Source organism: Falco biarmicus, chromosome 9, assembly GCF_023638135.1.
Source record: "Falco biarmicus isolate bFalBia1 chromosome 9, bFalBia1.pri, whole genome shotgun sequence".
Taxonomy (NCBI): domain Eukaryota; kingdom Metazoa; phylum Chordata; class Aves; order Falconiformes; family Falconidae; genus Falco; species Falco biarmicus.
Genome location: NC_079296.1, coordinates 43,461,602 through 43,473,804, shown reverse-complemented (window position 1 = coordinate 43,473,804; position 12,203 = coordinate 43,461,602). Strand labels below are relative to the sequence as shown.

At 41.4% G+C, this 12,203-nt stretch overlaps 1 protein-coding gene across 8 annotated transcripts in view; it reads right to left on the bottom strand.

Moving 5' to 3' along the window:
- PARG (poly(ADP-ribose) glycohydrolase) overlaps positions 1-12,203 on the bottom strand; it is a 71,114-nt gene that overhangs the window by 58,834 nt on the left and 77 nt on the right. For 3 of the 8 annotated variants that reach the window (XR_008823896.1, XM_056351808.1, XM_056351811.1), the window contains exons 1-6: positions 11,701-12,197; positions 8,622-8,688; positions 5,197-6,180; positions 2,865-3,051; positions 1,597-1,719; positions 324-407 (exon numbers count right to left, since the gene is read on the bottom strand). Coding sequence is in view for 7 of the 8 variants with exons in the window: in XM_056351808.1 (XP_056207783.1) it covers positions 324-407; positions 1,597-1,719; positions 2,865-3,051; positions 5,197-6,180; positions 8,622-8,688; positions 11,701-11,920 (1,665 nt within the window). In the remaining variant the exon portion in view is untranslated. Of the gene's footprint in view, positions 1-323; positions 408-1,596; positions 1,720-2,864; positions 3,052-5,196; positions 6,181-8,621; positions 8,689-11,700; positions 12,198-12,203 lie in introns of those variants that run through there. The other 5 variants (XM_056351810.1, XM_056351812.1, XM_056351813.1 and 2 more) reach the window with 3 other exon arrangements.

Here is a 12,203-nt window from a genome sequence, read left to right as displayed (position 1 = left end):
CTCTCACCTGTGTGTTGCCCTATGATCTGGTTACAGAAAAAGCCCACGTTACGTTTGCCACAAACTAGTAGATACTGCCGGACGAACACAGTTTATAAATGACAATTCATTTTAATAATAGCTAATAAATTCAGTGGCAACACATAAGACTATTAAAGACCCCTAATTCATTAGGGAATCCCTTGAACAGCACAGATTTTTTTAAAAAATTATTTCTGTACGTGAATAAACAAATAGGACTAAGCCAGAATCGCTAACAGTACACAGTGAACCTGAATGTACTTTTTATGCATATAGACTTCATTTCAAATTGACAAGCTTACCTTCAAATCATGTGAGCATGTAAATTTGTTAAGTAAGGCTGTTTGGATTAGTTCCCATCGACTTCCAGCAGTTCTGTCTCCATTCTTTAAACCAAAAGCCCAAAACAAAGTCAGATTAAGTTATTCAAAACAGAATGACATATTTACTAATAATTTTCTTCCTTGCCCCATTTTTTGAAATAAAGTTTGCTTTATTTGTGAAGGCCTTTAAAAATAAACCACATATTCTGAATAACTGTGAAGCACTTCTGCAGTTCTAGAGTCCCCTGCATTTAACTTCCTTAAGGTTCCCTTTTAACTGAAGCTACAGATAAAACATGACCACACTTAATAAAATACACAATTCAAAACTCAAAAACTAACTTTATAAAAAACAGTATTAAGAACATTAAGGGCACAGATTATAAAAGCATATTGCTGTGGCTGACTTGCACTAACCCAAATGTAAGACAACCTGTGATACTGTTCCTCAACAGAAAGTCTTACTGCCCACTGCAATCAGTAACAACAGTTCCTGTAAGACCACCACGAGGGCAGATACAACTCATCTTGCTCAACTGGCAACAAAGACCTTATCAACACTTTTCCTCTGAAACATCAATTAAATTCATTTTATACTGTATCTTTAACATTGAAAACTTAAAAGATTTAATTTTTTAAGAGTACTTCCTAGAGGCTATAAAAATCATCTGTTTCAGATTCAAGCATCAATAATCATGATAGTGTCTTCACTACAGGACACACTTGCTGATGTTACCACAGTCTAAAGCATTTCAGTGGGTACGTTTAAGTAAGTCTCGAGCAGTAACAAGAAACTGCAAATGAACAAACCACGCAGGGCCAACCCTAACCTCTCTGCCATTGTTTCATCAGAACAGCAGTCAGATACACCTCACTATCAGCAATAGCTGACAGAGTATTATGAATTTGAAACCACATTTTGATTATTCACATCTGTTGGCATCCGAAATTGCTTCACCAAAAAAACCCCAAACCCAAACATATAAATACTTATACTCCATATCAAAATATATTCATGATCAAATCACTGGCTAGGTAAAACTAGAGAGAAAAAAAAACATTAAAACAAATCTCCTGCTCTGCCTGAAGCATCATGACCCACAGTCCAGGTTTTCAGACCAGGTATGTTCATCTACTTGATTTTCCAATTCCATATATACAGTCTTCCAACTAAGCAAATGCAGTAAACTGAAAACTCATCTATATGAAAAAAAGTTTATTTGGTTACACAACTGTAAATACTTGACCTTACCTCATCCTCTACAGGGTATAAATTCTGTTCTGAGCAGGGCATTTTAACATGTTTGTTGTCCCACAAATCTTTGTAGTGAGTTGGAAAAGGTTTAGGCACCTCTCCTTCCCTCAGAAGATCTACCTGCAACACAGAAGGAGGTGGGGGAAAGTTCAGACTCTACTTTCAAGTTTTTAAATTGAAGAAATAAAAAGTAAGCAAAAACATAGTTAAAAAGACGTCTTATCTACAGCCACCCTTTTTGGAAAGGGGAAAGCCACAAACTGACCACGACAGATACTCAGAAAAAAAAAAAATCCATCTGTTACTCCTACACATTATACTTGGTGAAAAGAACACCACCTTATCATTTGACCTCTTGAAAAACAATGAAATAAAGGTAATATATGCAATTATCTCATGTCCAATTATCAACTAAAGACTTCCTCATTTATGAATTTAAGTGTTTACATAGTTTCATCCAAGTATTTTCAAAATGTAGCTTCAAATATACCAATAGTCATGTGCAGAAATAATGTTTTTTAACCTAAGAACGAAGAGGATGAGAAATCATTATAGATACAGCAATATTTCAAATTTACTCCACAGAATACCAGAAATGTAAAAACGATGTGATGTACTTAAAGACTTAATCTGCTAGACAGCCTTCTGACAGCACTGATTCTCTCAGAACTTGCATTTAAACTTAAACATGCTTCTCTTTTGTTTGGGATTTATCCATGACCCTACGGTTTTCTGGTCACATGTTTTACTCCAAGAATAATATGACTGCATACTACTCCAAAAAATTAAAGGTAAATACATCAGATTTGATCTAAAATGCAGTGGTAAAACTCCTTGAAAATCCTCTTCATGTTTTGTCTTTTTTATATCTTGAGCCTTTTGCATATCTTGAACCCAAAACAGAATCATATTAAAACAAAAATATAACATGAGTACAAATTTTACTTGCAGACATATTTAAATTCTCACAGTTTACAACTCAGACAAGGAAGTACACACATACCTCTTTGCAAAAGAAAAATACTTGTCCCTAACGAGCCAGAGGCAGTTCAAACAATTACATTTCTTGTGGATCTTAATATCCTAATTCTGTGCATCAGAAAAGTCAATTTTCAGGAAAATCAGTTGCCCTAGTCTGCTTGCAAGGAATGGCAAAGAAAGAATTCCACAACCTGCTAATACTACAAGACTAATGTTTGGCATTTCATATTATTGAACAATTCAGTAGGAAATTTGATTTCAGGTAATACACTTAATTATCGTACTCTGACGGTTACTGTATGATTGGCTGAGGGTCGCAGATGAGGAAGACGGGCCCCACACATAGGCATTCTTCTCATCTCTTCAATTGGTGTCCCAAACCATTTCTTATTAGTTGGAAGAGGAGGTGGCACATATTGAGGCATCTTCCTTCCTGGCCTCTGGGGTTTGAATTCACACTTGTCTTTCCTGCTGTTAAAATAAAATATGTTGAAACAATTCATTTCCACTGAAAAAAACTAGTAGGCAAATACACAAACTTCCACTCCAGGGTTATGTTTGTAACAGAGTCAGTTTATTTGCTAGTCCTTGCTGTAGCCCCAGGCCAAAGCTTTATTTGGGGAACTCTACCCCTGCCGCCCGCCCGCCCGCCCCCCCCCCCCGGCAACTTTCTCCTCCACCAACACACACAAGTACCCAATGTCTACCAAAACACTCCTCACCACAGGCTTACAAACACGTTCACAGAACAGCGGTGAGTTAGCAAGGTACAGTTTTCCTCTGCAGAGTCCCAACTGGATCTGTTTATCCAGGGACAGGAGACAGACTCACTGGTCAGTATTTGTCAGGATAGCCTCTAAAGCCCCTTCTCAACTATTAGAAAACAAACAAATGTGCATGCAGAGATGCACATATTCTTTCTTCAAACTAAAAAACCCCACCAAAAACCCAAAACACTTCTTAACTACCCTTTCTCACTAGGGTTGTATTTTTCATGTCAGGCATAAAACACTTGCAATGGAAGTAGACATTTAAAAGTAATCCAAAACACACCTGTAAAATTCAATTATATGCAAGAGCAGATGAACTAATCCTCTTTGATGGTCAAAGGTATTTGCATGGATCTGATATTCTGGGGAAGAAAAATCTGAACCTGCTGTATGTTTGATGTAATATACCAGATGTTTCTCACGCAAGAGGGAGGAAGTTCTCAGAGTAGAACGCAAAACTAGTTAAAAGCCTGCACTCTGAGGTACTGTTTAGACCTCTAAATTCCCCTTAGCGAATTTACTCCACCCTCGGATAAAGATGTAGTCCAACCTGTTCGCTGCATCTATGCATATGCCAGTATTGCCAGGTGCAGACATTACCTCCAGCCTGGCCGATCACATACAAATGGTGTAGCCACATCGGCATGACACTGGGTACAGGCCCACTGCGCTCATCTGAGAGCCAGAGGGTAATTCTGGCACAGCATTACCGATGACTGAAACCTGTTTGATACACCACTGCTTTCTTCTCTGCGAGTTAGGATCTGAGCCACTCTACCTTCTGCTGTAGGCCTGGCGTAACAAAAAGCAGGAGGAAAGCTTTAAGATTTTCTGATTGCCCTCTTAAGCACTATAGGCAATACCACTACTTTGCCCGGCACTGCAGTTTATAACCCTCACATCCTCTTGTTTAGACCCCCCAAAAATAAAAGCAAAAATAATCTCTCTGCAGCCTCACACACTATCTTACTAATTATTCCGTAAAGTACTGCTAGGATTCCCACCTATCCACACAGCAAAACTTCTGCATGAGTTTCCCTTTCAAACATGGACTTATTTTAACACACTATGCTCTAGCACTGACAAACACAAGCCTCAATCTCTGCTGCTTTGCTACAATTCATTTCAATTAGTGAAAAGAGTACTCCCTAAACCCATTATTTTAAACGTTAGGACCCCCTTTTCCATACTTCAGCAAATTCATCTCCAATCTCAGCCCACTCATCTCTTAAGATCTGTCAGATGCAAGCTCCCACCGCTAGTTAGCCAATCTCCATCACCTTCTTCCTCTCCTCCTTGAAAAGTATGGTTTGTGCTGCTCCTCACACCCAGAAAGGACCTCCCAGAAAAGATATGCAAAACTACATTCTTGCCCTACTTTAAAGACTTGAGTCAACTAAGAAAATTGCTTATTACACCAATACACACTGCCCTCTCATTTCTGCTTGTTCCTTTGCTGTTTATTCACTTTTGTCTGCTCCCACTGAAATCTAAGCTCTCGGAGAAGAGATTACCCTTTACACAACGTCTAGCATGCAGAGTCCCGGGTCACAGCCGCAGCTTCTCTTTCCAGTGCTGTAGTCTGTATCACCAGCCCTTCTCTCTCCCGAATTATGAATAAAGCCAAAAAAAACAAACGCTGAAAAATATGCATACACATCTCTACAACTGTGTTCAAAAGGGAGATTTTTCATGCCTATTTCAACCAAAGCATCAGCAGCACTAATGCTTCAACAAAACAGATTAGTATTTTTAAAAGATGAAACTAAGAAGACCATTAGTTTCTTCACGTATTCTGAAATTTTTGAGCATGAAAAAAAAGATGAAGAGGCAGACAGAACACTACCTTTTCTCCTCAACTTTAGGTATCCTCATGAAGTGAGAGGTGATTTTGGAATCTCTCTTCACACCCTGTTTTGCACTTTTGCATTCTAATGACGGAGCAGGATACAGCGCAGGTGACTTCGTATGCAGACTGTCCTCTTTAACAGAATTATCTGTTTCCTCAAAGCTTTCACAGCCCTTGGCAGAAAAACGTGACTTTCTCGACTCCAGTTCAGCATCCCCATATTGAATTCTAAAAGATTTGTTTATGGATTTTGAGATATTTATCTCCTCTCGCTCATCGAGAAATGGACTTGTTTCTTCATCAGCCTCTGACCCATGACAGCTATTTTTAGAATTATCTACATCCATCGGTGACTCCGGTTCACTTTCTTTCTCAAAAGCAGGTGAATCCCCTGAACTGCTCTGACATTTGCTCAGTTTCCCAGGACCTCCAAGATCAGATACACAAGCATCACAACCAGCATCTGAAAGTGGACTTTCTGGAACTACATCCCCTTCTTCTTGTTCACCCATTAAACTGACAGAATTGCAGCTCTTCAGCTTTTGTGAGTTGCATGAAGCCACTTGCTCATCTGCCTCAGTATCTTTTGAAGAAAGTTTTGTATTTCCCATTTTTAAAGACTGGCCTGATGGCAATTTCTTCTGAGTCCAATTGTCACTGCTTTCTTCACAGCCCCTCTGAGCCTGCTTGCCAATTTTGTGCATCTGGTCAACGTTGGCATTTTTTAAGAGGTCTCCAGACTGCATCCCCTTCACAGGCTCTGTGTCCAAGATTGCATCTTTGTCCTCAGCCACCCAGTTACACATGCTGACTGTCTGAGGCAAATTTACATGCTTTGTCCGAACTTCCACAGATATTTTTGAATAATTTTGCTGACAAATATTCTCTAGCTTTTTCACATCATGCTCACCAAAGTTCTCTTTTTTAATGGAAGTCATCTTGGGATTTGCTTCAGTATTGTTATGGATTTTGCTGTGTAAGCTGTGGAAGAGAAGGGAATTTAATGTCTTGTCTCCAAATGAAATTTCTGTGTATATATATTTTTAAAAAGAAATTATTATAAAGATACAATAGAAAATACAGGATTTTATTCATTATACTCTGTAAGTGAGCACTAACAGGATCAAGAAGTTTTACTGCATCAGGGACTGTATCTCCATGACAACCTATTTCCATTTAAAGGATCCAAAGGATGATGAATCAGTTGCTTATCTTAGAAATCTATTCAAGTTATTCATTATCCTTATTTTCAAATCTAAACAGTATTAAGCTGTTTAGCTAATTTTCTCCAGATAAAAAAAGTTCAAAGTCATGATGAAGTCCTCCTTAACTTTCATTTTAATCAGTTAAATACAGTGAAAAAGGAAAGCAATGGTTTTGTAGCCATTCCCTCAGAGCTACAAATTCATCTTTTAGAAGACCAGGACACAGCAGTCCACAATTTCAAAAACATCCTATTACTTCCTTACTTTTATAAACAGTCCATGACTTTAAAAAAAATAAAAATTACAAATACAAAAGCATGAGTAAAATATATTTAGAACTGGTAAGAAAAGTTAAAGAGAAAAATCACCTAACTTGTCCTGTGCTGTCTTACACAAAGAACAGAAAGAAATGCATCCTAACGGTTACACAGGGAAACGAAGCAAGTTTTGTATGAGCAGATTAAACTTTTCAAGAAGACGCTGGGAAGTAATTTCACACTTATGTACTAATTTTTGTACCAGTGTATCGATAAAGAAAAATACTTAAGACACCATATAAATATTAAAACAACTGACTACTCTTGGTGATTATATCACTCCAAACAATACCCCCGCCTGAATCTATTGATACATATTACATACAACCAATGCAAACTTAAGTACGCTAAACTCTGTATGTCTGGTTATTGCCCAGTATCCCATCTACATAATCCTAAATTCAGCAACTGAATATCTTAATAGATTCTTGAACACATTAATTCTCTCCATGAATGGTAACAGATCCTCTTCTAAAAAAAGCACTCTGGGTAAAGAAACAGCATTCACACCTTTATCATTACAGAACAAAAAGAGAAGAAAAAAAAAAAAGGTGCTTGGAGCAACAGATGACAGCTTGGAACCTCACGCATAGGAAAATTATTTGAAAACAAAATTTTAGACGGTTTTATATTATGATAATGTAACTTCCCACCTAAACATTTGTTTCTGCACTGAAAATTCTGATGAAAAAAAATTACTGCTGCCATCTCAATAAATGACTGTTTAAAGGTATTGACAACATCTGTTGTCAGCTTCAGATAAGAAATCAAATCTAACACAAAGACTGTTCAAATTCAGATTGTGGTATCAACTGCAATAGAAAAGCACGTTAAATGCTTACACAACTAACCTGCTAAAAACTGACTAGGCTGTAGTCTGTCAGCAAGGCTGGGGAAGAGCACACAAAAGCAATACTCTAAAGGGAAACTTAAAAAAAAAAAAAAGTATTTGCTCCCCCCTTAAGCATCCTCTTAATATCTTTGCTTTACTGCAACCTGTGACCCTGTAATTGAGTCCTATGTAGTTCTGTATTAATCATCCCAAGTTTTCCTATTTTAGCATTGCTATGGATTTCCATTTCTATTTATTAACAAACATCAATGAAATATAAACCAACAGATTTGCAAGTGGAATTACAGGAAAATAATATCTGAAATTCCTCTGCAACAGACAGTTAAACTCTTAGGTGTTTAATTTTAACACTGCCTTGCACACATTGCTCCTGACAGATTATGTTAGCAGGAAACATCAAACTTTACCTGGTTCCATTCAGCAGCAAAACTTTTATAAAACCTTCACAGAATAACCTGAAGTTACATTTGAGCACCTGTAAATTTCGGTCCAAACTAAATCAAGTTGCACATGTTTATACTACAATCACAGTCCAATGAGACAAACCAAAACAGACCTTTGTCTGTAAATTAACAGAACTGCAAGTTGAATGCAGGACCATCAGCCCAAATCTGTAACTGTTACTGCCCTATCTTAAACAAAAATAAAAGCAGAGCTGTTGACTAAGGGCATAGCCTGATATTACAGCTAACTTGACCTAGCAGTTCACCGCCACTGGAAGCAGCAGTCCCACTTGGCCTTGCCCTTGCTTTTTCTTTGCAGGAGCAGCAGTGTTTATTCACCTAAAGAATGAGGTGCTTCAGGAAGCTAAGTAAGCAGAAAAGTTTGTGTTTGGGGACTTAGAGGGGAGGGGTGAGGGACTAGTTAGCTTTCTGTAATGAAACTGTCAGTCAGTTACACTCAAGAGGATGTGCCACGGTAAGGAAACCAGCAGAAACAGGGTTGCCTTTTTTCAGTAGCTAGCTGTGCTGGCAACCCACAGTTTTGAGTTCCCCACAGGCCCACTCAAAGAACACAACTTTTGAATAGGTATGCTGTACATTTTACCTTTTGGACTCAGTTGTCTTGGGTCCTTTATTCTCCAACCAAGTGGTAATTGTCCGTTGTTTACAAACTGAAAAAACACATTTCACTATATTATTACATGAAACATGATAGAGCTGCAACATGATTTCATATGAATAAGGTAACTTGTTCTTGACGAAGATAAAAACACCTCAACTAAGTCCTCATTATCTCTACTACAAGGAGCTTCCACTAATACTATTAAAACTACATGTGACGCAATATTTAATTTTTAGCAGTCAGCAACTGTAGCTTCTGTAATAGTTTTTATAAATGCCAGACTTGGGGGGTGTGTTGGTTGGGTTTTTGTAGCCAACTTTTTTTTAATATGGTTAAAAACATACAGTCAATCTCTAGAGGAAAAAAAAAAGACAACTTCAACTTTCCAGCTCTCATTATCACCTTTAATTACCACTACAGCGAGCCCTGGAAGACTTCTGTTGGTTTGGAATGAAGAGACAACATGAAATAGCTTTAAAAAACCCAACCAAACAAAAAACTACCAACTAGGCATCTTAGAAGACCCAACTGAGAAACTTACTTATATGCAACATACTGTGAAACATGAGGCTTAATATAAAGATTGTACACATTAGAAGTGACAAGTGCTGAGAAAAGGATTTTGTCTTCTCCCCTCCATCTGTAAACCATTTGTAAAGCCTGTCAACGCTTACTCCCCTAACAGCAACAAAGTGTGAAGGACTTCTGGAAATTTACTATTAACACTCTTATCTCTGTGATGATGTTCAGACAAGCTTTCAAAACCAGCAGCACATGAACTAATTATGTAGAGACTTGAGGGGGTGGCAGGGATAAGGAGAAAAAACTCAAAGCAGTTATTTCGCAACTGGAAAGTAATCTTAGGATTTTTTTTTTTAGTTTAGTTTTGTTGTTGTTATTTAAAGGTAATTCTGAAAATCTAGCAACTGCTTTCAGTTTTTCAGTTCCTTTTCTTTCCTTTTGTCAAGAGAAGTTATCTACCTGCCACTACTAACTATGCAAGGCATTTACCCACTGCTTTCAACCAGGTATGTAAAATTTGTAGTTCCCCTACGGCAACAGTAGTTTTGCAGAACTTAAAAACCAGTACAGCAGATCTGGCTATTCCAATTAATAGTCACTACATAAAGACTCAGCACTTTACTGCAAATGGAGGTTGTGTAGCTTGTAGCATAGGTAGCTTAGGCCATAGAAAACTTAAAGAGACATTGTTTCATAAATGCTTTCCCTAACACTCCAGACCTTGAAGACTTCCACAGCTGGTTATTAAATATCGTCATCGAAAGTACAGTTTGTAGAACACAAAAATAATCTCCAGAAAATATTTAAATCCTTTTAGTTTCTTCTGAAACAATAGTGCAAAACTGCCATCACGTGACTAGGTCACTGGGGAGTAACACCAAAGCTGTATGTGGAGTGCAAGCACAAGGATACCTGTGCCATACTCAGCCATTCAATTTTTTTCAAAAAACACACAGCTTCACCCCACTCGGACAAAAATAACTGAAGGATTTTATTAACTAGAAGATCGTTATTTCTAAAGATTCACTAAAACTGAAGTCTATTAGTCATTCTGTTTACCAAATTTCACTTTATTTGAAGCGTTAACCCACTGCCTCCAGGAAAAGGGGCAGAAACAGTCAGAAAATAACTTGAAGAGACATGTTAAAACATCGGACAAATAAACCTCTTCAAAAGGCAGCTGACTACTTCTTGAGGTATAAATTTGCATTGAGGCAGGAATACTAATTCTCTAGCACAATAAATAGAAATTATAGCAGCAGCACAGAATTAAATGGTTTTGGTCTGAATTTTAACATCTGACTAAGCCCTTTAAGCCCTATAACCAACACAGTACGCATAATTTTAATACTACTAACATCTCTTTTTGCTACAGAAAAGGTGGTAAAAACATAAGCAACAACAAAAAGACAACATATGCTTACATACAGCATAAACAATAAAAGCAGACTTCGGTGTAATTTCTTTTAAAATTGATCTCTAAATTTCTGCTCAAGATTCCACAGACAAATTCCCACAAAGAAACCATTCTTCAGAATCTACCACTGAGGAAAACAACTGAATTTGCAGAACATTCTTATTTATCGCTCTGTAGGAGTGCATATGTATATAACTTCAAACCATTGTCTACTGGAAGTTGCCTCTAAGTTACTGGTTACTGAGGTTTAACTCATCAACCGAGGACCACAGCAAATCTGTTCAGGTTTCTTTTCGTCCCTGCACTCCTTCCTATTCCTGAAACAGGTACTTTATCGTGCATTGAAATTTGATTTTGACAGCATTAGCTCCAAATAAAAGTCTCCCAAAGAGGCTTGTGGGAACTTTTTATACGCAGCTTTGTTCCAGGGCAGGAGGCGCAGCCCCCATGACCAGCAGCACGCCAGGCCTGCAGCCACATGCCCATGTGGACTGTCACCACCCTTAGCTCTCACGGCCGCGACAGCCTGGCACAGCACCCCGCCGAACGTCATTTCTCTCGCAGCGAGGATTTGCCCCCTCACACGGAACGTGCTACCTTTAGCGGCTCACGCCTCCCTGGCACGGCTGCACCGCTGCCGGAAAGTCTGTGCAGAACCTGGCCCAAAGCGATCCGGCACCCAGACCCCTCTCCACAGGGAAGCAAGGCGCACTGCCCCACGCCGCCGGGGGCGGGTGCCCGGGGCACGCTGGCGGCGCGAAGCTCAGCTAGAGACGACGAAAGCCCCAGCACTGAAGGCCGGCTCCGGGGAGGCTACGTGCAGCCGCACAGGCGGCCTCCCGCCACGTCCCGCTGCCCTCCCTCCAGCGCATCACGCGAACAGGGGCCGGAGGGGCCGCAAGCAGCAGGGGGGACCCCGCACCTCGGCGCAGCCCCCGGCCCGGCCGCCGCCTCCCGCCCGGCCCCAGGCGATGGAGCTGCGCTCCGGGCCGGCCTGGGCGAGCTCCGCACTGCCCAGGCCGTGCGGGCACAGCCGCCCCCCGGCACCCCGCAGCCGCCGAGAGGAAAGGGAGGTGGGGGACCCCCGCCGAGGCCCCCTCCGCGCCCAGCCCCGGCGCTCACCTGGCCGCTTCCCCTCGGCCCGGGGAGGGTGCAGCCCCGGCCGGTACAAACCTTTGTTCCCCACGGCGGTGGTGGGGCTGCCGCCGCCGGAGCTGCCGCCCCCAGGCCCCTCCTGGCGGGGACCGAGCAGCGGCCGCTCTCCCTGGGAGCTGCCGCCGGGGCTGGCGGTGCTCGGCCGGGCTCTCTTCCGAGGGGGGTCCCGCCCGCAGCCCGCACTCATCCTCAGCGGGCCCGCCCAGCCCGCCTCAGCCGCGCGGGCCCGCCAGCGGCCGCCGGGGCCAGGCGGCTGCCGCCCCCCGGGGACGGCGCGACGATGCGGCGGCGGCGGCTCTGCCCCTCCGCATCCTCCGGCCCGCGGCGCCGGGCGCTTTCCGCCAGCCGCGCCCTCGGCGGGAGGCGCGGAAGGAGCGGCGGGGCCGGAGCCGAGCCGCGTCTAGCGAGGGGATCTGGGGGCCACCGCCGCTCGCAGCAAAATGGCTCCCCGCCCGCCTCACCCCTCTCAC